The following is a 25,787-nucleotide window of genomic DNA, read 5'->3' as shown; positions in this document are numbered from 1 at the left end:
AGAGTTTTAATCACACGGCAACTTGATAGGTGAAAGAACAATATCTTAAGACGCGCTACAGTTTGCATAAAAAAAATATTTTTATTAATACAAGTAAACATGACTTTGTACAGTTTCTTAAGCTGCGGGTGCAGTTCTGACACCAGCAGACTTGTTATGGCTCAGGTGACGGAGAAGTGTCCCAACAGAGGGGAAGGCAGATGCTAGGATAAGGAGATTACTCTGTGGTCTGAGGGGAACAGGGCTTGATTAAGTGGTGGCCATGACGCAGAGTCGGACAGGAGGGCGTGCAGACGTTTATACTGTTTCTTGGACGGCCGTGTCCCACGCAGCACCCGAAGACAGTTCAGTATACCCATGTCTATTAGCACCTGGGAAAAAAAAACTATAGTTTAGGGCTTGTACTGATGTACTTTTAGAAATGGCATCAGAGGTTTTGAATCCTCATTTCAGGGGAAACACAGTGAGTCAGCTGTCTGTATGAGGCAAAAATAAGGACGTCAAATAAAAAATAAATTTGTCCAAATAAAATCAAACATAAATTTGTTAATACAGTGCCAAATGATAACAGCATTACATCAACATACATTACAAACAGAAGGTCTAGACCAAACTCTTTACAGAATTATTTAAAGAGACCCAACAAATCCCCTTCGTGCCTAGATCCTTGATCTAATCACAAACACTAATAGCAGAATCCAATATAGCTGTCAGCATAAGTGAACATCAGAGTGCACCAAGGCAACTGACAGCGTTCAACTGCAACAGGAGGTGCAGCTACAAACAGTACAGACAGTGATGAGTCAGTGCTGTGCTTGTACTAATGTGATTGGATGTCGATAGTCAGCTGACTGCTGCATTATAACTGCAATGAGGCTGAGCACTGACACAGATGATGGCGATTACATGAGTGCAGCGTATAAAGCTAAAGCCTGCATGGACTCCAACACAGATGGGACATTTCAATTGAAAGTTTTTGTAAGATCAGACCTCTGAGTTGGACAGCAAACTTGCACCTTCTGTACATATGGAAGTTTAACAATCAGCAGCAGTGAGTTGTAAGGTTACAGCGAAATGATATGCCTTTTGAATATACTGAGTATGCTCAGTGGTGAGGGAAATCCCAATGGCTATATAAGGCCAACAGATGATGGACGAAGATAGATTTTGGTGGAAATAACTTTTCTGTTCAGCTTGATGTACAATCTGAGCACTCTGAAAGTTAAATCCAAAGAATGCCATGTGTCTCATAGAGTTGGCTTTGGGTGAGTGAGCCAGACATTTGTAATGCAAATCTGACAGTGGTTTGTCCTGAGAGGGGAAAAAAAAGTTTTATGAGCACATTACCTCCACGACAAAACAGATGAGGAAGTTGAGAGCAGCCACAGCAATGAGCAGCATTTTGTATCCCATGTCAGACATGTTGTACAGTTGAAATACTGTGCTAAAGAAAGGCCCAGGATACAGCACAAGCAAAGCCATCACGGAAAACAGGATGAATAGCAGGCAGAGGAAAATCACTGGAAATATAAGAAAAGAAGATACAAGAGGTCATATTGTTTCACTTTTTCATCATCATTTTTAGCAAAGCTCACAATGATGAACACCTGACCTGTTTATCAGCTTGGGTCAAAATGCCTCACCGTTATAATCCACAAGCCCTCATCTTGATATTACTAATGACTTACCATTATAGTAGAGAGGCTTCTTATGAGGATAGCCCTTAGTGACCACCACAGCCATGATAATGTACTGGAAACCTGATAAGGAAAACACACTAGTGTCCTCCATGTTGGGAAGATTGGCTGCTCCAAACACAGTTGAATTGAGTGGAATAAACCTGAAATAATACAAAAGATGAAGTAGTACTCAGACATTACAACACATTCCTTTTCTTTAAGATGTCAATCAGCTCGGATGAAAAAAATCTCTTTGCAGAAGCGTTTCTTTCTTACTGACCAGTCCTGCGACATGGTGATGAAGAGCGCAGTCAGCTGGCCCAGGACGATCATGCATGTATGGATGAACAGACTTCCCAAGACGGGCAGGGCCAGCAGGCTGGCGGGGGGTCTACAAGAGTGCAGCTGGTCACTGGGACCTCCTTTTCCCATGACGACAGCCAGCACAGTCACCAGAGCAATGTCACAGAACAGGAACTGCATGTCAGCCACACCCGTCTTCACCTAGACACACACAAGGAGTCACATCTGATTATGCAATCTTTAAGCAACAAAGGCGAAGGAAGAGCAGTAGCCTTGAGAGTAGAGTTGACACAATATTGATTGTAATCATGCACAGATTTTTTTATTTTCTTTTTTTTTGGGGGGGGGGGGGCAAACAAATCAACTGAACTGCTCCTGTTGATATGCTAAAATCTATCCCATGATTCCTTTAGCTAATCACTGGGGAGGGGAACTTGGATTATAACGGTGTTAAAGTGAATTAAGCAGGGCGGGTTAGCTGCTGCTATTTAAAATACCTGTAACTGTCTGTAAACATGTAGCTCACATAAAGACACAACTCAAAGCTTTGTGTGATTAATAATGCCAACAGCAGCCATTGAACTCTGCTGCCAGCACAGCCACTTCGGTTAGTAGGCGAGTTAGGGCACCACCCTTTAATGAAATGTATACAATCAAATAAAACAAAGCATTTCATAATTGATGGAGTTATCATAATGTATTCCATAATTTCACAAGTAGTTTGTTAATGTATTTTTAAATTCATCTACGACTCAACACTTTGAGATTCATAAGATCTGGCCTAAAAGTAAAAGTAAATTAAAGAAGACACGATGAGCTCCATGACGACTCACAGTATAAAGGATGAGGACGGAGCAGAACTGAATGAGGCTGTACAGAGCCATGTATCTGAAGAGACTGAAGGAGGTCACCAGAGAACATCGGCCTTCTCTGTAACAACAAGAAGGAAAAGAGTGTTTGTCATTACTGGTTTGTCTGAGTTTCAAAGATGTCTCCCACATTTACCAAGTTTTTCTGACTCCTAAGCCATTAACAGTTAGTTTAGCTAAGACTCAGCGGATATTGGATTTACAGCACATCATAAAAAGACACATAACAGCGCAATACAACCAAGAAAACGTGTAACCCACATGCTGACCTGATAAGCAGCGGCACACAGCTGATGTCTTCAGTTTTGGAAGTGAAAGGTGATGCAACTGAAGCCTCAGCTTCAGACAGGGAAACCCCGACATCAGCTGCTCTCAGGGCCCCACAGTCATTGGCCCCATCCCCACACATGCCCACCCTGTAGCTGCAGTATTGGAAAAGGAGCATTGGAAATTTCACATATCTGACCAACAATGACATGATTGATGCAAAGCAGTATGATTATGGCAAATGGTATAAAAGCATTTCAGCAGCCTCAGTAGCAGGAACACTAAGTGTTCTCAGCAGTATTCCATCAATCAGGCCTGTACAGCAGAACAGGTGGATGGACGTTACTTTGAAAAGGAGCTGGATGACAGCCTCTCTGGAGCTCATAAAGAAACCATTTAAAGGACTTTGGGAGCTTGAGAAAAAAAACTTTTCTACCTAACATTCCCATGGGGTTTCCAAACAGTGATAATATCTGTTGTCTTTTGCTCTAAATTCTTGTGTTTTTTTCCGCCTTTGTGTTTCCATTCTTTTTCTTTTGTGTATGAACTCACTTCAGTTTCTGCAGCTCCTTCACCAGCTGGGTTTTCTGATCAGGAGTCATGCGGGCAAACACTGTTGCTCGCATCAAAACCTGGAATAACAGCACATCAAAAAAATCTGTTCTATTTCAACTGTCTGATTTAAACTAAAATGTAAGAATTGTTCCAGTTGCTATTTGGTCGATACGCTAGCATTCCTGCTAGGATTGCACAGCTTGCCTCACCTTTGGCAGATACTCAGGGAAGTAGTCACAAAGGGCAGCAAAGGACTTGCCACTAATAGCCAAGTGATAACCAAAGCCACCCTGGTACAGGCCCTGAGAGCAGAGACACAAACATCAATAACAGCAACCAAAATGAATACTTAGCATCCATAAATGTAAGCTATGATTATTTTCTGTGTGTTACTGAAACAACCGCTTAACTGTCAAACATCCCACACCTGAATAATAATAACAAACTGGTATCAATTTGTGCACGTAAGTAAGATTTAGTTTTGGGTGACACGACTCTTAAGGGTCATAGTGAAACTCAAACTCAAAGACTGTTTGGAAAATGGTTCAGCATCACTGTTGTCTCTAAAGTCCTAGCCGTGGTAACTTTGGAAAAGACAAGGACTCCTGTTCATGCTGGCATATGAAGTCACCTGCCCTAATATTTATCAGAGTAACAAATTTAAAGTCAAAACATGCATGCTGTCACTAAAAGCTGTGCAATTCAACAGCACAATTATTGATTTGACTAGAGTTGGTGTGCTGTCATGATGCGTCTGAGCAGGACAAACCCAGGTCAAGACCTCTGTGGAGCTTTGGCCAGCAGTCGCTTCGTCTTCCAGGCTGAACTTCAGCATGGGCGTTGACTGGGCAGTATAAGGGGTGGCATTTACAAAGATCACCTTCTCATTAGATCCCACCATCCCGCAGCTTTTTGCTACATTAACTGCTGTTAAAATGTTGTCACCTGTGTGAAGGACAATCAAACAAACCGACTCAGGCATTACATGGAAAATGATGGAACAGCCATCAAGAGGACAAATTGCGATATTTGAAATATAAGAAAGTAAAAATAAATAAAAGAAAAGCAATAAATAGGATGATCAAAGCAATTTAATACCTTCATATTAAAAAGAGTCGTATACTGTGAATAGTGATATACTACTGTGGTCAACACTAATTCCTCACCGGTGACCATGACGCTGCGAAGGTGTGCCAGCCTCAGGATGTTAATAACATTGGCACTCTCTGGCTTCACCAAGTTCTTCATCATCAGCAGGCCCAGGAACTCCATATCTTTCTCCACTTCGTCTCTGTGGAGAAGCACAGCTATGTTGTTGTACAGAATAAAACAAACAAAAAAAAAAACAGCAACAAAAGTAAGGCGGTAAGAAACGCAGACTGGATTCTCACCGTTCAACGGTCCTAAAGTCAGTACTGCTGTCTAGGCGTTTATAGGCAAGTGCAAGAACCCTGAGACCTTCACTGGAGAAGTTGTGCAGTTTGCTAGAGAACTGCAGAGGCACTGTAATCAGAGAACATCCCATTTTGCATGAATGTCATGGAGACAAACAAAAGATGGATTCACTCCTCTTTCATCCACAATTGGGAATTATATTTTGTCAGTGACAATAACTGAATTACATGAAGTTCAGCAAAAATATTTTTACCCTAATTACGAAAAATGCTGCATTCCATTTATATGTGAATGATTTGAAGGGCGACAACATATCTTTACTATAAAGTTTTCACCTGTGTCTGCTCGGCAGAGGCTGGCCACCATCTCAGGCGATCCTTTGATGAAAGCCAGAGCGGAGTGACCTCCCTGGGCCACTGTAACCACACTCATCCTCTGCAGGGCCGAGGAGAAGGGAAACCTCTGGACAACGGCCACCGCCTCACATGTGGACTAACATAAAGAGAGATGAATAAGATTAAATTAACTCTAATTTTAAAGTTTTCAGGAGAACATGTTGGGAACACAGTTGACATAGCAGAGATGACACTGCATAAGTTGCATAGCTGAAACTACAGATATGTCCATTTCTCCTGCAGGGACAAAATTGTTGCTTTAAAACAACAGTGGCCATGTTATGCCTTTGTCCAAATGTAGCATTTAAGAATTAAAAAAATATATATCAATACCTTTTCAAGAGCATCACAATGACAGAGGTATATAGATATATGTATATATACATATATGTACCGTAATTTCCGGATTATAAGACACTACTTTTTTCACACACTTTGAACCCTGCGGCTTAAGCAAGGACGCTCTTTTATGGATTTTTACGGGTAACGACTTTCATGTCGCCAACACATTTAGTGTAACACCAGACCAATGAAATTACCCAACAGGTCACAGTGGACTAATGGAATAGTTTGAATTAAATTAAATGTACTCACACTAAATTCTTCAGATCAATCATTTATTTTGCGCTTCATGCACACACCCTTATCATGGAAAACACACGAAGCAATGCATATGATGCAGCTTTCAAGTTATATAAGTATACAATTATATGTAATATTAGTTTTTTTTTTTCTGACAAATTACAATGAAAAGCTGTTGCTCTTTTTTAATAGATATAGGTTGGACGGCTTCGTGTACATATACATATAAATAAAATAAATACAACTTTAGAAATAAAAATCAACTGAAAAATATAAAATATATATAAAATAAATAGTAGTCACGCTGCAAACACACTAGCAACCAGCAACATTTGTGCTGGGCTAAATGAAAATGTATATGACACTTGACACAGAACAAAGTGCGTTCTAACGTTCTGCATCCACCTGCAGCACGTTCCACCGCACCAATAACACGGGGCTGTCCACGTTGACATCAAATCTGCGCTACTAAACGCGGATATTGGCTGATGCTGATATATTTAAAAAAAAAAAAAAAAAGGCAAATATCGGCCCCCTAGTCCTCACTCATTTGTCTTGATTGGGAATCGACAAAAATTACTTTTTAGATTAATTTCAAAAGAATTATAACATGCCTGAGGGAACAGAATAAATTCTGAAAATAATTCTGAAATATAGCTTGCCTAAATATGAAAAATAAAATATTTTACCATTTTATTTAAATTAATTATTATCATCAATTTTTATTTTAATGCATTAAAAAAATTGCCTCAGGCCTAATATAACATACCCCTATACCCTATTGATCAGTGTAGTGGGACTGAAGCCAGGGACACTCACAGTTTCAGTGGGGGGTCTCATTACAGCCAAAACTTTGTGGTCTCCAAATTCTGCATCCAGTGCAGTCCCATCTCCTTCTGGCTCCTGCTGGTTCTGTTAATTAAATATGATATAAAAAGAGATTTACAATGCATACTGTTCACATTGATGGATGTTCTTGACCACAAAGAAAAAAATAAGCAAATTTACATATTTTCAAATTTATATTAACAAAGTTCTTGAACAGCTACTTGTGTTGAGATAAGATTTTATATTTGGGAACATTTTAACACATAAAGAAAGAAGCTTTGAACTGTCATACCCAACCAGTGGACTCAACCATCTTGAGTTCTAGGGGGTCTCCAAGGGGATGACCTTGCAGCAGCGTCACAGTGTGACAGCAAGCCAGGCCTGTGAGCATGGGTCCTGGAGGCAAGAGTCTGGGCTCTGGGACCAGTTCTGAGAATCCAGCAGGTCCCCCTTCTACTACTCCCCACACATCTAACCCTTCCTCTGTCAGAGTTCCTGTCTGGTTAAAACAAAAGAGGCCTGTTAATGGCAGCATTAGCACACAAGGGGCCAATACTGTTCCCAACATAGGCAAACTTCTTAAACTCCACCCTCACCTTGTCAAAACAGAAGAGTGAGACCTTGCCGGAGACATTGATGCGTGGTGGACTGATGCAGAAGATGCCCTTTTTCTTGAGCCTGCGCTGTGCATAGATTGTGCCAGTGGTAATCGCAGCAGGAAGAGCAGGAGGCACTGCAATGGTCACAATATCCAGGCTCCTGATAACTAACTCCTTCCAAGTTGCCTGGACACACATCCAGTCTGTGATTATTTGTTGTTTTTGTCCAACAAAAAAATATAAATAAATATACTGTCTTTGCTGCACATTTTAGTTCACACTTACATTGGATATGTAGAGGACCACAAAGCTGTAGATGCTGCCAAGGAAAGCTGAAACAGAGAAGGGCAATATTAGATGCTCAATTACTAATGCTCAAAAAATATTTCATCACTGTTCAAAAGATGCATAAATCAGCTGTAGATTCATTACAAATGGCACAAACTTGAAAAAGGAAGTAAATGAGGTTGCAGTTAAAGCTCGTACCAACAAAACCCAGGATGAGCAGGAACTTGATTGCATCTTGGTAGAAGCGGAAACTGATTGGCTGAGGATACAAAATGGAGCTGACCAGGTTACCTTTGGCTGTGAAAAACCCTGTGGAAGAGAAATGGGGAAGATAACTGCATTAACTTGGCGTTGACTTGTTGGTAAGCGAAAGGAGCTTCTGTTCACATTAAGTGCTACCATCGAGAAGGTTTACTGAACAGGCTGAGAGCAAAAATTATTTGCAAAGTTCATTCTGGATCCTGAAATGGTCACATTTATGTTTTCTTGCCTGCCATCTTTTTATTTCCTGTGTTTCAATAGACAATACCACTTCCCGTTGATCCGTGGAATAATATGAGCCAACCCAGGATTGAAAAGTGAGTTAACGTGATGATTGTAAATGTGTGTGTGGGACATGTAGGACAAATCAAAAAAGGGACCCACTTACAAATTCATTACCGATAAGCGTTATTAGTGTTAGAAACATCAGAGGGATACTTGTTATGTGCACAATGACCACCCATGAAATCAGAGTTAATTATTAACTGGCATGTCATCAACACGCTACTGCCTCAGATGAGTTTTTCATACTCACCAGTGCTTGTGACCACAGCAAGAGCACCTCCACCTCCAGGCCTTCCACCCTTGGCTTGAATGATCTGGGTACCACAAAAGAGAGTGTGTCTGCGCTCAGTCTCCGAGTTGTACTTGCCCTCACCAGCCGGCAGTGGGGTTTTTAGCACTGGGACACTCTCACCTGGACAGAGGAATAAAGAGAAGTGGTTTTTGGCCTAGACCTAGTGATCGTGGAATTTCATCAACACCCACAAGAGCAAACAAACGTTCAATTGAAGTTTAAAAAAAAACAACAACAACAAAAAAAAAAATCACAAGAGATAATGCTGTTGTACTTTTATGATCTGACCTGTGAGCATGCTCTCGTTCACCAGACACTCTCCAGCCAGCAGGGCAGCATCACAGGGCAACAGCAGGCCTTCCTGAGGGATGATTACACAGTTGCCAGGAACCAGGTCCACCGAGCTCACAGACTCTTCAGCTGAGGAAACGCACAACTGAGAATGAATTCCCTTGTCGAGGGGACTGGGTTCAATACAGAATAAGAGCACAGAAGCAGTCTTGCTTTACTTGGCCCAGTGTAACAAAATCACTTGCTGATTTATTTCCTTGCCATGACCACATAAGTGTTACAAATTAGAATTAGAAAAGGCGTTTCGACATTCAGGCACAAAAGTAAGCAAGCAAAAATAAAAAATTAAATTTCTTGGTTCAAATTGGAATATGTAATTAAAAACTCACTTACTTACTCAATCACAAGTAAGCAGTTTATTTTTTAACCTGCCAAAACAAACTTTAGTCATCCAACATTAAATTACGCATGGCCTGTTATTTCTCTTCACAACCAGTGTGGCAGTTGGACAATAAATATTTCTGTTTTTTCCGAGCTGCTGAATGACATAGCAAATTGGTTTGCAGAACACCTAACCTGACCTGACCTAACCTAACCTAACCTAAATTGGCTCAGATGAATGTTTGTCCTCAAGTGAGGAACTTTTAAAGCTCCCCTGTGGAGATTTTTTCTGAACAAAGCTTCTGTTTACAAAAGCAACCATCACTAAATACAGAGACAATTTTGCGAAGGTTTCAAATCTTGCATTGTTTACACATGTTTTCCTGTTTGCTTTTGTAGCTTCTGTACTGGCTTCAAGCAAAACAAAACAAAAAAAGCCCTACAGATGTGGTCAAAATCTCAAAATGAGACTTTAATGACATGAGCAAACTTTGTGACATTTTCATGTGTAATTCCTAAAAAATTATCTTGGATACCACTCATGTTCTCTTTTCCACCCACTGGACTGCTCTGCAGGGCCATGGGTCTATTATACACTCAGTTTCCAGTTTCTTTGGTATACAAAGATAAAAAAAAAATTTCAGCTTTTGTTCAAAAAGATGTTGAGTCATTGTTTCAGCTGTTATTTAGTGAGGCGAAATATAATTTTCTCAAGAATTTTATTACATTAGGCATAGCTAATACTGTAAAATAGCCCCTGACTGTGTATCCCAGAGAAAACTCTTATTTTATTTTTATGTATTTAACTTATTTGTAAAGGGACCATAACCCCTTAAAGTTACGGTTAATTACCACAACATGAAACTATCACTATGAATCTGAACCATGAACCACATCAAGCCCTCAACTTATCAGGAAATCAAGTGATAAAAACAAAACAGCCAAACACGAAATCCACATATATCACATAATAAACTACAAAAAATTTCACATTTGCAAAACCTCACCTCCTGAGTTTCTGCGTATTGTAATATCCGACACCAACCGGGCCATGTTGTTAAGAGTGATGCTTTGCTGTGGAGTAAGTTTAATTGACTATTACTGGCACCAGAGACTTGGAAATATCAAAAAATATATTCAGACTAAGAACCCAAATGCAGGCTTACCTTTCGGGTCTCATACAGAGAGATGCTTATTGACAAAACTGAGATAATCAAGATGCATATAGCATACACATAATAATCATCAATCATCCACAGGGTGATGCTGAAGAATTGGAACACATAAAATGGGTTGAGGACCTAAAGAAGCAGAGAGAGACAGAATAAAAGGAGTTCATTTAATTTAATTCAATGCTATACTGGATTTTGAATGAATTATTATTTCAGATTAAACCCGTATCAAAAACAGTATCTGAGGTAACATAATGTAATGTGATTTAAATTTCACCTCCTCAATCAACAGTTTAATATAAGGCTTCACAGGCACGTCGATAAGGTTGGGCCCATAAATTTGTCTCCTGAAAGAAATCATGTCATGAATTACAGCGCTCTCTGAGATGAAAGAATAAGCCTATTTCTCCATTCATGCAACCTTTCCTACCTGAAGCTTTGCTCCAGGTGACTCAGGCCCTTTTGGAAGCCATACAGGTCTTTGCAGCTCCAGTCCTCATTGAGGACACTGCAGACAAACAAACACAAACGAAAAGTTAAAGCACTAAGATATTCTGATTCAAAGCAAAACTCCTGGCTTTTATTATCACATTACTCTTTGTCTGAGGCAAAAAGACAGTTTCAAAAGCCTTTTTTTCTTGGAATGATCTGCAAATTAGCACTACTTAAAAGAGTTTTCATCCACTTACACAAAGTAGCTGCTATGTACTCTGAAATCCTACAGGTTTCAATACCTTACACGACAGAAAGCTCCTTTCCTGTCCACCCAGATGTAGCGCAGCCCTTCAAACAGGTAGTAGCGAAGCAGAGTTTTCTGTAGTATGATAGAGGTCACTTTAGGTCAAAAAAAGAAAGTCACACAGAACAAAAACCCCACTGAAACATAACCTTTTCTTCTTCCTTACTTCCTCTGTGTACAGCTGAACTGTATCTCTCCACTCAGTGACCTCCAGCTCTCCCAACATCCCCAAACTGAAAGGAAAAACAAAGCAAGCAACAGTTTTAAAGGTTTGTCAGATGTGTGCATAGTGATGAAAAACCAAAGATGATGCTATCAGTGGGTTGAAACATGGAGCTGACCTGCCCTCCTCCATCTCCTCAACGAGAATATCAACGACATGCTGCTGGCCAAAAGGGTCCTAAGGGTGAAAGTGTCTTTAAATACATCTGGAAATGAGACACTGACCAACCAATACAAAATGCACTGAATGCATTTTATCAGGGGATGAAATAAAATACTGCCAAAAACACTTTGTTCCCATTCCCAGCTGGCCCAACATTTAAACTGGGTGATTAGATGAGTGATTAGATTAGTGAGCTCCCATACACATAGCGAACTATAAAATCTTTGCAGGTGGATGGCAAAGGTAACTGTGTAAGAAGGATTTTTTCAATCTGTTCCTCCCAGTAATTACATGGGAATAAAGTGGGTGGTAGGCAGCTTGGACAATTAAGCCTGGTCATAAAATAGGAAAACCAGATGAGGTACCCTGAATCATATGCATTTTAAAATTCACCGTTGACAATTCTGTTCAAATGAAAGGAAAACTTAAAAATAACTTTGGAACTTTAAGTTAGAGCAGTGCTACAAATGAAGATAACGTTTTATTTATATACAGACCAGATTCCAAAACTATTATTTCATCTCAAGTTTTTATAATAGCTGTGACTGCTCAACCTAGTGCTTTATGACCACTTATGGCCATTGTGATAAATTGTTTTAGAAAATATAACGTAATGTGACACGAAGTGGCTCGTAGGTCGGGTGCACTTTTAGACAATCCAGTTTAAGAGATGATGTCAAGAGTCTAGTGGTTTTTTAAAATTAATGCAAGAATTCTCTCACTTTTATGAGCAGAATATCTGCTAAGGCCAGAGGACAGGAACAGCACCGAGCAAGAACACCAAGCCAGGGGCGCCAGTGAAACACAATCAGGAGGAGTCCCAATGACAGCAATGCAGCCAGACGACATAACCACACCCGCCAGCTGACCCACTTATACCCCTGAACATCCTGTTGGGGCAAAGGAGTCAGTCAGATTCAAACACTTTTCATTTTCAGAGTTAAAAAGAGGTTTGTTTTCGTTCAGCTGGATTGCTTATCATCATATGACAATGAGGCACTGGGAAAATCCAGCATTTTAGTGACTTGATTGTTTTCAACTGTTAAACTTTGACCAAATGAGAGAGTGAGCAAAACCACCGGTTTCTCTGTGTCTGTAAATATAACTGGGCTGTAGTCGCTTCTCTATATACACAAGTCACAGGTGTCAAGCACTTGAGTGCAACTGCTATTTACTTAAAAAATGTTGCCACACTGAACATCATTTGACAATGTGGTGGAAACACTGCAGTGATTCTTACCATGTGTGAGTCAGGACTAAGCAGAGGGTCTCGTAGACTGGGCGAGGAGAGTCCGCTCTGCGGATCCACCACACTTCCTGCACAACAGGTTTAAATGTTGTTAACATGTCCTCTGCTATAACACACACCCTTTATGTCAATGTTTACAAAGCACATGTGAAGAAAAAAAAATGAGTGTGGTTTGTGCAAGAAACTCCAAAACCTTAATATGTCCACCATTAAACTTGTCAGCAGGGTATTATGTGGGCCAGCATGGTTTAAACAGTGCTTATGGACATTCTCTATGATGATGAATTTCCTTATACATCTGCATGTGATACGATTCAAGCACTCGCTCTGAAAACTGCTTCATCGGCACAATACACAGTCAGTTTAGTGAAGCCTGTGAGAAATTGGAAGACTGAAGAATTACCACACACTGCTGTGAGGTCAGTGAACGCACCTTGGTACGGCTGATATAGTTTAAGCTTCCATTGTAAACATTGACTTTAAAGGGTGCCATAAAGAGCTATGTGTTTCCTTTAAAGCCTGGTTAAAAAAAAACATGTACCAAAAGCACACACTTACCTAAGAGATAAAGTAAAAAAAACGGACAGTAAAGTCACTTTTTTGTTATATAGATGCTCGCTTCCGCTTCCAAACACCTGGAAAATACCGACTAAAGCCGACTGCATTCAAATAAAACACACCTGGATATGTTACGGGGTTTGCCGTCCACTCGAAACCGAAAATGTAAAGTAAAAGAAAAAAAAAAAAGGAGAAGAAGTTGTGGAGGAGTTTGAATCCGTGCTGTCGCCGGCGTGAGCCAGCCTTTCTCCCTCCACCTGTCAGCCCGAGGAGGGGAGGCCGGAAGGTACGACCAGCCTTGAACTGCTCACGACGAATAACACAACGAGAAATACAGCGAGCTGGTAGTGTCAACAAAGATGTTCAGAAATGTTCAAACAAAGGATATTTAACCCTTTCACCTGTGTTAAACAGCTATTCCTCTGATTTTTAATGCGGGCCAAAAGGTCCGGGAGAGACTGGCTGATGGACTAACATTGCATGTTTTGTTGGGGGTTTTTTTTTTTTAACAGTGTGTTTACATATTTCTATTGGTCCTTTGTTGAGTTTTGTGTACCAACCAGATTATTTTATCTGTTTATATCGCTTATCGGTTATAATCGCTGTATGAACTGTGGATCTAGTTAGTTGACTAACAAGCTTCACGTGTGACTGCTGCCCACAGCCCTGAAGCTCAGGACTGGGCCGGTTATATGAACCTGTGTGGGGGGGCAGGGGAGAGGAGACACGACCAGGGGAAGACAGCTGCGGTGGAAGGAGAGGGCCGCATGGACGGGCAGGAGCTGGCTCTGTTAGTATAAACTGGGTCGGGACAAAGGAGAAACTGCAGGAGCAGGGACGTCTACCACAGCAGGGGCTGATGAGGCAAGGCTGAGACAGGATGCTGTCGGGACCACGGAAGTAACAGGCAGGGGTGTGGGAAGATTTGGCTCAACACTCATATATGATAAGTAAAAAGGAAGTGAGCCACATCAACAGCTGTGTGTGTGTCTACCCATCACAGAGTAATTTTTTGGTCCCTAAAGGTTCCCCCTTCCCTGATCTTTACCTGGTCTCAGGACATTTAAGTGTCTCCCTTTTTGCTTTGAGGCTTGGTCGCACCTGAGGTCAGACTGTCGGGACACTTCCAAAATTGCAATTTCTAACTCTTGTCTGATACACAATTTTTAATTATTTTAGTCTGTCTTTGCTGTGAAATAAAACATTTACACAGCCAATCGTTCTCTGTCATTTCTTAACATGGAGCGCACTATTTGCTGTTATTGTTAAAAGAACCTCACATACTCCTGTGGCACTAGTGGTGTGTTTGAGTCCGTGTGTGCAGGCAGCCACCTAAGCGTTGGTCCATCACGGACAGTTAACTTTGCCAAATCAAGTTATCGTAAAGAGAGAAGTTTGTTGTAAAGGACACTATCACATAATTTGCATTCACTAATACTCGTGGTTCTTAAGCTGTGTGGGCTTGACAGCCCGTTTTAAACACCGCAATGAGAAACCAAACCAATGAGTCCTCTGTTTTGGCACTCTTGAAATAGAATCATGGGTTATTATGCCAAATCACATGCCTACTTTGTTCTAACTAGGCCAATCCCTTCCAAGAGTTGACAAAAAAGTATCAAGTCTGCAATTGCACCTCATTGTTATTCTCAGTTTCAAATCACTCCTCATGGTTTTCTGTGTTTCATATTATCTGGACTAGCAAATTGTTTTGACTGTAAGCTGCCACCATATTAACCAGTGCTCCCTTCCTGTCTAAAATGGTATTAAATTCCAACTCGCGCTGGGCAATTTGGGAAAAATATTTGATTACGGCCGATTTTTCTGACAGATACTGGAATTTGCTTTGATTTGCGATTTAATTGGGTGCTCTTGTAAATGCTGGAGGAGGTTTGTTGTATTTCCCCGTTATGTGACTCCCAGTAATTACTCCTTCAAATGTCAGATCACTGAGAAATAAAGTGGAGGTTGCACTGCATCTCCAACATGAGGAGGGTTTTCCAAATAGTAACCTGATCTCTACTTTACTAAGACATGGCTCCACAGGTTTGATGGACAGACAGTGATAAGTGCAGACCACCATGATATGACATCTCACAGATCCATCTGTGGAGGACTGTGCATCCTATTAAATGCTATATGGCCATAGGCCATATGCTATATGCTATATGCCACTCAATTAAAGAGCATGAAATTGTGAGCAAGAGAGACTATGATCCTCTGTTGGTATCTTTCGGATCATTCTATCTCATGCAGGAGTTTGCACAAATCACCATAATGCTTGTGCACTTTACTACTTTGTGTAGGGAATAATAATAAGGAAGCTGCAGGAATGAGATTAGATTAGAAATCTTTCATTGTCCCCAAGGGGCAATTTGTTTTTCAAAATTACAATCCTAAATTATGACCTCGTATATCCTGCTCTGTCCAGTGAATGGTGAACAATCCTAAAAAAGTGCAGACTTTGAATTTCATCTCCCACCAAACTGTGACACCAAGAAAACTCTCTGCTTTGTGAAAAAAAGAGGAAATGAGAATGCACAAATGAAAAGGCAGACACAAGACAGTCACTTGAGCTGAGTGCGCCAAAAAACAAAAAAGATGCAGGCGAATCACTGCAAAAAAAAAAAAAAATTAAAAATGGCAGCAGTAGGCGTATCTTACTGATACTGACTCATGTTTCTAGGTTTTACTATGAGCACTGTTTTGTCAGTTACACTAATTTCGGTTACATTACCAGGGGCTATTTTAAGCAAAAGTCACTGTTGTGTACTTATTTAAATTTCTGCAGCATTTAATGTGAATCATGTTTCATGTTCTTTGAATAATACAATTTTGAATGTGTGTATTTGGCACAAAATCTATTAATTTATTTGATCAAACGATTGCTTAATAAATATTTGTCCTTACTGTGCTACAGTATATTTTAATCAGCCAACACATGCACCAGAAGTTAATCAGATGAAGTGAAATAATCATTTATAGGTGACAGGTTTATCTACTGGAACTTTGCACCAGTGCTGGCTTTAGTCTGCAGTAATAGTCGTAATAGAGTTTGTGTTAGCACATCCATTAGTTTTTGCATTACAGGGACAGTGTTTATGAAAATATAATAACTGATCCACGTCCACTGTAACAGGGGATCAGGTGGAGATCCTTCTGTCAGCTCCCCAAATAAGGCCAAAAGTGGTGACGAGTTTAAAGTAATTTTCATAGTTGGCTGACAAGTGATCCGTTAAATTGACTAAGCTTTGCCTGAAGAGATTGGTGAATGCTCCGAATAAACCCTTCAGCCGGTCGTTTGTCAGCACAGACAGTCTCCAGCTGTCAGTCTGATCGGAGCTAACAGTTAGCAAACACCTCTGTAGCTTCAACGTTATTGTCAGCTTCTCTGGCGCTAACGACTCTTAAACAGCATCCAAACAGGCTTACCGCGCCTGTCCATCCCGTCAAGACGACAGCCTCCACACTTCCATCAGTCGAGCCATGGCAGCCTACAGACCGGTCTGTCCTGCAGACTGAATGTCTTCCCAACATGTAGCTACAGACCACACTTTCCTACGGCAAGCCGCGCTGTCCAACAATGTTCACAACCGCGTTGGCCCGCGGAAAGCCTGACGTGCAAATATCAGCATCTGCTGGTGCTCAGCTGTTACTCTGTAACAGAGATGCACACTTTCTCTATTACAGAGTACACAGTTTCATTTTGCTTGAGGCTAATTCGCAATATAAATCTAAGGAGCAGTTCTTTTGGATTCTGTTTGGTTCTAGTGAGAGCTCTAGAGAGCTTTTGCCATTTACTCCTCTGATGTTCAGCTTTGTCAAGCGCCTACTAAAACAAAAACTTTTGGGTTCAAATTTGAGAAAGTGACTATTATTTCTAACCCTTCATCATACCAATAGCTTTCAAAGAGCGAAATTATTCACATTAACTGTACGTGTTTTTATTTTAGCGATACACATTAATGGCCAAGAAGTAATGTTTCCTAGTTGCTTTCTAGTTTCAGTACATAATAATAAATTCAGTCAGAGCAAGCCACATTTGTGTTTGCAGTTGTTGAAGATGATTCTGTAGCAAGATGGGAAGGGCCACTTAGGCATCCATCATGATAGGCATGTCATACACTAAGGTTAAACGAATTATTCAGTGTTGTGTTCATTTCTGTAACAGCTGAAATGCTGGACTATGAAGACAACTTCAGTCTATTAAGTGTGCTTGGAGGACATGTCAGTGAGCGAACCTGCTCCGCTTTCTTGGGAGGCACAGTTAAGATTGGTAATAATAAATACACAATTAATTAATTAATACACAGTTCTGTTGTACCAAGAGAATACAAATAATAAACTATTGAGTTGCTCACATTTTTAAGATACCCATTTATTTCTACAGTTTGACAACTTAAGATGTGTTCAATAAAAATAGTGCAAACACTTCATCTTCTTTAGTTCTCTCATTATGATCTCATTAGACAGTTTGGTATCTCATTAAAACCTTTCTGGCAAGTATGTACATTAGATCATGTTGATCCTGCAGGACTGTTTATTGCAAAGAAAGTCATGTATGGAAGTCAAGAAAAACAGTACTGTGATCTTATCTCATCCAAATATATATGGTTGATATAAATCAGGAGCACATGACATCTTAAATTAAACAGTTACTTAAATATTTACAATCACAATACAAAGTTTGTGAGTATTACAGCACATACCTCTTTTTGCTTTTGACTGCGTGCATTAATAGCAGAAATAATTTGCTTAATTATTATTCTTTTTTGTTTCACCTTCCTCTTACAATTTCCTGTATTTTGTTCCCTTACATAGTCACACACCCCCAACTTCACACTCATGAGACATTTAAAATCTGCTGACTCAGGCTATAGTTCCTGGTTTGCTCTTCTCCTCCTCTTAATGTAGTTGGATATATTTTTAAGTAGCTTGAACTTTCATATCTTCATGAAGCTGCAGCTTTCTTCTCTTTGTAAGTTGCCATCATTTTCTTGATCTCTGCGATTGCCTTTCCTGGGTTGAGTCCCTGTGAAGCAGTGTGTAAGACAAAAAGTCAGAGAAACGAACCTTTCACTGCCTTTGAGTGTGTGCGCGTGTGTGTGTGTGCACATTAAGTACCTTGGGACAAGTCTTGGTGCAGTTCATAATTGTGTGGCAGCGATAGAGCGAGAAGGGATCCTGAAGTTTAGACAGACGTTCCTCAGTGAACTCATCACGGGAGTCAATCATCCACCGATATGCCTGTGGAACAGTAACAGTGGTCGTGGGTCATTTGCTCCACCTGGAATATGTTTTTGTACGCATTTTATGCTCACTGGTTGTAGGGACACAAATGTTAGTTAACTGATACAAAAAAGAAAAATTTTGGATATCTGAGTTCAAATCAAATCAAATTTATTTATATAGTGCCAAATCATAACAAAGTTAAATTTGGACACTTTTGAAAATAGAGTTGTTAGAGACCCGACATATCCCTCCAAGAGCAAGCGCTTGTCGACAGTGCCAAGGATGGATTGCAGGGCATAAATTTGGTAAGATATTCACTTAACTTCTGATGAAGGTCACTTATTTCCATTTTAATAATACCTTTAACTAAATGAACTTGTGTTTGCCTTGGCTGGAGTTGGGAGTTCAAAACAAAAACATGCTTAAAGGGCATATTGCAGGTTAAAGACCACTTTGAATCAATGTTTAAAAAAATAACATGAGAACTGTTTTTCCTTCAAAATATATTAGTCGATACATTTATTGGGCTTCTAGAGTCCTTTTCATGAGAAAATTTTACTTCCACATTCGAAAAGCTAAAGCAGAAGTGACGTAAGCAGAGGACACGCCGTGAACATGGGCAATAGGAAAACAATCGATCCCAATCTCAGTTTTGACACAGAAGAAACGTTTAATGTGAACAATTACACACCTTACGGACCACAGTCCGATAATTACGAGCCTGTTGTGTGCCCCACAGAGCAGGGGGAGAGATAGAGCTGTCAGTGGAGGGCAGGGCAGGTGGTGTTAGTTTATGTAATCTTTTACAATCTATTACAGGCAGGGATTCTGATACTTACGATACACTACGCTGTACTACTGCCGCGGGAGAGAAACACTTTGGTGATCCATGTTTTGTTTGACAGGTGTTTGTGTGGAAAATGCGAGGCCATGACCACAGCCAAGGAGAGCATGTGCTGCAGGGAGGTAGAGGCCTGCTGGGCCTTAGTGGAGGATGTCAGCCCCAGGCTACAAGTGCAGTGCTTCACACAGCACCCGGGATTTCATGCTTGCTGCCTGAATCCCTCCGTGCTTCAGACAGCCTAGATGCACTGCAGGCAGGAGCATGAACCTCTCCAGGCCAGCAGACACAAATGTGTTATCCAGGGTTTAAAGTACTCCGGCACTGTGCCAGATTCTGGCAAGTGTCGTTGGATTGTGATTTAAAAAACAAACCTGTTGATGCGGGATATTGTCAGGTTCCAGCAGTCGATTGAGTTCACCTATTGAGTGTAACGCAGCTTTCCTTCTCAACAAACTAGCATCACTAGCCAATTAGCAGGGGTGGACAGTAACGAAGTAAATTTTCTTAATTACTGTACTTAAGTGCAGTTTTTAAGTATCTGTACTTTACTGTAGTATTATTTTCGGGGGATACTTTTACTTTTACTTTTACTTTTTGTTTGTTTGTTTGTTTGTTTTGTTTTTGTTTTTGGTAACACGCACACTTCTGAGCATTCCCCTTTAAGCAGGTGGCCTTCTGGGTAATGTGTGACGTAGTCAGCAGGTAGCCATGTTGTGTTGTTTGTCCCTCACACCGGTGAATGGTGTGAGAAGTAACGCCAGCTGTAGCCGCTGTAAGCTTTATAGTCAGTGTCATGAAACTCCTAAAAGTCTTGTGTTGTGATGTTTGAAGGAAGAAAATAGCTGAATAAAGCCGGCCCATGTGTTCAACTACTCCGACTCTCCTCTTAGCCCGGACTGCTAGTTACCATGGTTACCAGCGTCAACGAGCCAAGCTAAGGTGAGACGAGACTTAGCTGTAGCAGAATCGCATCAGTGTATTGTATAATGACAATAACGCTACTTTCATGTATTTCCTGAGGTATTTTTTAAAAATACTTTTACATATGTAATTTTTTAAGCAAATACTTTTGTACTTTTACTTAAATAATATTTTGACAAAGCTACTTTTACTTGTATTGGTGTCATATTTGACATACTTAAACTCAAGTAGTGAAGTTGTGTACTCTGCTGACCTCTGCCAGTCAGAAGTAGGGTGGGGTGGTCTGTGAGAACGTGGTTAAGACCCACCAAGTGATGGCAATACGCCAAACTTATTTTTTCTCCTCCAAGTTGACCAGTTGCGTGAATGCTATGATATCGGAAGTCGGAAAGTTGTCATATAGAATTCTCATTTCCGAGTTTTCTTGAACGCAGCATTCAAGCCAGCGTTTTTTTCATGTCACTGTTGGAGGTGATGGAGGCTGAATGAAGTTTATTAGTTTATGAAGCCAGGGGAAGAGGTCCTAACAGACAAAGGACTTAAAATAGGTGGCGCTGGGCGTCGATAGAAGAGAGGGGCAAGCCTTTTGACTATTTATTTCCTATTTTGTATTTAGAATAAGGATTAAATAGGATTAAATAGTTTACTATTGCACGCCCCCGGAAAAAAAATAAAGCTCAGGATTTTTACTCACTCTAAACCCTGTGTTATGTTTAGGGCAGAAATAATTATTCTATTTAGTTATTTTACTCTCTTTATTACATACATGTTATGCATATTTTCCATGTATGAACTAGTATAATAAAGTACATAATAATAATAATAATTTTTTCAAACCTCTATTAACCTTTCAAAGCGTATTTTTTAGACAATATTATATATACATCTAAAAACATTTATCTGCAATATGCACTTCAAATATATGCAGAATATTTTGAACACCCAACTACAGTCGGATGTTAATGTGCATTTAAATGAGTAACTATAAGGTCAGCAACAAACAAAGCAAAAGTGATACATGTTTTTGAATTTTGTTTACCAACCTGCATGAGGACAGCAGGTCCCAGATATTTGTCACCATTCCACCAGTAGCTGGGGCAGCTGGTGCTGCAGCAAGCACAGAGGATGCACTCATACAGGCCGTCCTGTTGGGTTAAAGACACCAGCTTATTCTGACAGTCATTGTGGTATTTCCAGACCCCATTGGCAGAGTAGATTACTATCATCAAGTATAATTTACCAAGCATGTATCTATCAACTGCTAGTGCCAAAATATGAAAACCTGCAAATAACAGACAGGGGATGTGTTATTTTATTTGTGTAAATGTGTATATGTGATGGAAAGAAGTTGACTTAATTACCAGTTTTTGCCGGTCCTCCACTGACTGGAAATACTGATCCTTCCCTTCTTGAGTTTCATCCTTCTTTTTTAGGTAGGGCTCAATGGATTTATACTGTGCATAGAAATTGCTCATATCCTGTTTGAAATTATATAAAAGAGATTCTATGACATACAGTAAAACCAGTATTGCATATAGTATATTTCCTGCAAAAATGAATGCTTTTGAGAATTGTGTATTTCCCTCTCCTTGCAGTACTTACAGGCACCAGATCTTTGACGACATACATATGTGGGAGTGGATAGATTTTTGTTGGCTTGCTTGTATTTGAGTCAATTTTGTTGAGGCACGCCAGTGTGTTTCCGCCATTAATGTTCATGGCACATGAGCCACAGATACCTGGAGAAAGAGCAAGTCACTGAAAACTGCTACAAAAAGATGACATAATTCATTTACTAATCTGAATGAAATTTGATATTACTATGTAAAACTTGACCCAATTTTAATTATTTCTTACCTTCACGACACGAGCGTCTAAAGGTGAGTGTGGGGTCAATCTCATTCTTGATCTTAATGAGTGCATCCAAAACCATTGGGCCACATCTATAATATTAAGAAGATGACAGTACATTGTGACAAATCATACATCAATATAAAAACTAAAATACAGCTTGGCAATGTGCTAACAATGGACCTGCTCATGACTTACATGTTTAAATCAATATCATATGTCTGCATTCGTGGTTTGTCTCCAGCGGTATCGGGGTCCCAGCGATAAATCTGGAACTTCTTGATTCTGGGTTCAGGAGCTGGAGCAGCTGCAGTCTGAGCATACCGTACCATCTGCATCAAAAATAATAAACAGAGTATCAGATTGAGATGCTAGTGGGCTTGATTGATTCCCCTTTTATTGCTTTTACAAAAAACAGCATGACCTTCCTGCTAGGACAACGGTAAAGAATAATGTAAAAAGGAACACAGGACAGAATGACCTGGCTGCTGGTTATGTTGAGTAATGCTAAGCAAAAGCATACTGTTTGTACTACTACACCAATTTACTTATAATATGCATAAATACTAAGACACTTATTTCATACAACTCTACAATTCAAAATGAAATTAAAATTTAATGCCATTGATTTAAACTCCTTTAAAAATGCATCCCGCATATTAAGAAACATTATACTGGAAATTAAGACATCTCTTTTGATGCAATATTGTTATATATGAGTTACTATAGTTATATACTACTCATACTTGTATTTTGGTCAGTAATGTGAGGTCTCCTCCTGGTGGTAGTTTGGATGAACTGTCATCAGTGTGTTACATCACTTCAAGTCTTGGATTACCTAACTGACTCATTAAGGACAATGAATCATGGGCTTCAGTACATTAACCTCAATATTCCAGGATAGTTAAATTAATAAAATACGTATTTCGTGTACAGTAAATGATAAAATAATAAATTAATACATACATAAATTTTTGCATATGTCTGCTTTCAATGGAGAGAGGAGTTGCGCAACACAATGCATAGTTTGTCTTGACATTGCTCGTCGTGTATTACAGATAATGATATTACAGATGTATACTGGATCAATCGAACAGAAGCAGGTAAAACTGCAATAAGTTTCTTTTCTGATTGTTTCTTTTATCTACACACATAACCTGTTCCCCGAGCAGCATGTGTTATTACAGCTCCCTTAAAGGGCAAAGCTAACATCCCACACCCAATACTAAACATTATTTTGTACTCACCACCATGGTACCGGGATTTCTGATGGCCAACACATTCCGGCTCAGGGCGACACAGACTGCTGACATGTTTTCTGTCTGTTTGTGTTTATGTGTCAGAAACTTCACCTCGGATCAGACAGAGCTGCTCACCGGCGGCTAAACTTCCCTGGATGCTAAAGAGAGGCCCCTCCTCCTGTGACGTCATGGGTGTTGCCTTCATGGCACACCCACCGAGCTCCGTCCGCCGCTGTCACGACTCAGACTGACGCACAAATAGATGCATCTGCAGCGGCTACAGTGAGTAATCAGCAGCGTGCCGAAGCACAATGGGAAATTTCCGCAAAAGAAAAAGACAGAAGAAAGAAAAACACAAAAAAAAAATAGAGGTAAAAAATAGTTGGTAAAAAATGTACGTCCCATCCGTACATGATATATATATTTATATATACCCGAAAGTACTTGAATGCAGCATAAGGAGGTGCCTCTTTCGCAACTCTCATTGCTGGAAACGAGGGTCGGTTATGTATATAAAAAGAGAAAAAAAAGTTAGGCCATCTCATTAAGAAGGCTTGCTTATTGTTCTTAGTATACATTGTTATACAATATGTATGTGACCCATCCTGTTTTATTTATCTTATAGGCCTATTGTGTGTCCTCTAAGCACCTCATACTGCAAAAAAATATATATATATTAGGGAATGTTAAAAGCATGAATTGATAAGGAATTGAAAATGAATTATGAGACTAAATAAAAATTGAATAATAATTTGAATGATAATAATAAAATTGATAGTAATTATTAATGAATAATAACTATAAGGTGGACGTATATTAATCTTCTGGAATCGTAGACTTGGAGTGGTTCAATGTTCTTTGTCCACATTATCAATAAACCTGAGCATTACTGAATACTCAGTTTAGAAATAAGACATATTTCTGCAATGTTAAGTTAGTTTTACGACTACTACTCAGGGAAAGGTTGTAGCGAGTGGGTGTGAACCCCCACATGGCTGTGGGGACACTGTACCACCACACCAACAGACCACATTGGTGAGGCTTCAGGGCTGTATGTCTGACAGAATGGTGGGCTGCACAGGTGCTCTCTCCCTTGGTTTTCACCATATACACATCAGACTTCAGCTATAACCCCACGGAGCAGAAGTCCGATCAGGTCAGAAGTGCTCTGGCAGCACGGCTATTATGGGGTGTGTGTCAGAGGGGGACAAGCAAGCACACAGGAAAGTCATCGCCGACTTTGGGGACTGGTGTGAGCGTAGCCACCTTCAGGTTAACACCAGGAAGACCAAGAAGATGGTGAGTGATTTGTGGAGGAGAGCCCCTCAGACAGAGCCAGGGAACATCCACACTGGAGTCATACAAATACCTGGGTATTCTCCTCAGCAAATTGGACTGGTCTCTCAGCTTGGACATCCTGTACTCAAAGAGCTAAAGTTGTCCTCATTGCTAAGGAGACAGACGTCCTTTGGTGCGTGCAGGACACTGTGATGCCATCTGCTCTTTTCCATGCTATGGTCTGCTAGGAGAGTGGTGGCACGGAGAAGGGCAGGAAAAGACTGGATAAACTGGTCAGGAGGGCGACCTCAGTCCTGGACTGGGAAAGACGAGTGGTGGCCAAACTGACAGCTATCCTGGACACCTACTACAGGACTCAGTGGGAGCCCTTAGCAGCTCTTTCAGCAGCAGACTGCCACACCTCCCAATGCAAAAGGGAGCACTACCTCAGGTCATTCAACCCAAATGCAGTCAGAGTGATGTGAGGTTTGGTAAACTACTGCACAGTAAAAATACTCCCACTAGGTGTGTAATAAATCACTATGTATTGCTATGTTTTACATTTCCATCAATGAGGTATAGCACAGATAAAAAACAAAGAATAATGCCGGAAATAAGAGTGGCAGGAAAACAGGAAAGTACGGGAAAATCCGGCCCCTGTGCACTTAGCTTTCAAGACCTATGTGGACCTTGTAGCATAATTCAATAGGCCAGATGTAAAGATTTAAAATATTCAAGGACACTAGACAAAAATCCATGTGAGCTGCTTCTCATTCATCACATATGTCATGACTTTGATATCAGTATTTAAAAAACACAGTTTCTTGGTGTTTGTTGCGTTAGGGCTTTTTTATCCATCGTATTTACCTCAACACTGCATCATCCAATGGTGACTGTTGAAAGAATGCAGTTGCTCACACGGTCAAAACTGAGTTGAATGAATAAAACAGCGTAAAGCTCTGCTCTTTTTTATTTTAGGTGGCCATCCCAAAGAAGTGCTGGAGCTGGCTCATATATATGCAGGAGCAGACTGTATAACTAGAGCATCAG

At 40.2% G+C, this 25,787-nt stretch overlaps 2 protein-coding genes across 2 annotated transcripts; both read right to left on the bottom strand.

Annotated features, from left to right (window-relative positions):
• Positions 1–62: 62 nt before the first annotated feature.
• Positions 63–16,899, bottom strand: atp13a2 (ATPase cation transporting 13A2). The gene is made up of 29 exons (XM_029506035.1): positions 16,803–16,899; positions 12,807–12,883; positions 12,289–12,456; positions 11,523–11,581; positions 11,348–11,414; positions 11,177–11,256; positions 10,873–10,950; positions 10,720–10,789; positions 10,437–10,571; positions 10,278–10,344; positions 8,887–9,018; positions 8,557–8,718; positions 7,959–8,069; positions 7,758–7,804; positions 7,470–7,658; positions 7,166–7,372; positions 6,865–6,957; positions 5,404–5,560; positions 5,065–5,176; positions 4,840–4,964; positions 4,443–4,618; positions 3,883–3,975; positions 3,671–3,750; positions 3,121–3,273; positions 2,816–2,912; positions 1,960–2,183; positions 1,689–1,840; positions 1,348–1,520; positions 63–371 (listed from the first exon to the last, which is right to left on the bottom strand). The coding sequence occupies exons 1-29, from the start codon at positions 16,813–16,815 to the stop codon at positions 204–206; spliced, it is 3,465 nt and encodes a 1,154-aa protein (XP_029361895.1). The 5' UTR covers positions 16,816–16,899; the 3' UTR covers positions 63–203.
• A 1,399-nt stretch (positions 16,900–18,298) lies between these two features.
• On the bottom strand, positions 18,299–23,620 carry LOC115046236 (succinate dehydrogenase [ubiquinone] iron-sulfur subunit, mitochondrial-like). The gene is made up of 8 exons (XM_029506481.1): positions 23,466–23,620; positions 22,417–22,550; positions 22,225–22,310; positions 21,970–22,106; positions 21,729–21,845; positions 21,411–21,512; positions 18,495–18,617; positions 18,299–18,402 (listed from the first exon to the last, which is right to left on the bottom strand). Exons 1-8 carry the CDS (start codon positions 23,529–23,531, stop codon positions 18,322–18,324), a joined length of 846 nt encoding a protein of 281 aa, XP_029362341.1. The 5' UTR covers positions 23,532–23,620; the 3' UTR covers positions 18,299–18,321.
• Between the last annotated feature and the right edge of the window lie 2,167 nt (positions 23,621–25,787).

The sequence above is a fragment of the Echeneis naucrates genome, chromosome 7 (assembly GCF_900963305.1).
Source record: "Echeneis naucrates chromosome 7, fEcheNa1.1, whole genome shotgun sequence".
NCBI classification, from domain to species: domain Eukaryota; kingdom Metazoa; phylum Chordata; class Actinopteri; order Carangiformes; family Echeneidae; genus Echeneis; species Echeneis naucrates.
The sequence above is the reverse complement of the archived record's forward strand: the minus strand, read 5'-3'. Positions and strand labels throughout refer to the sequence as shown.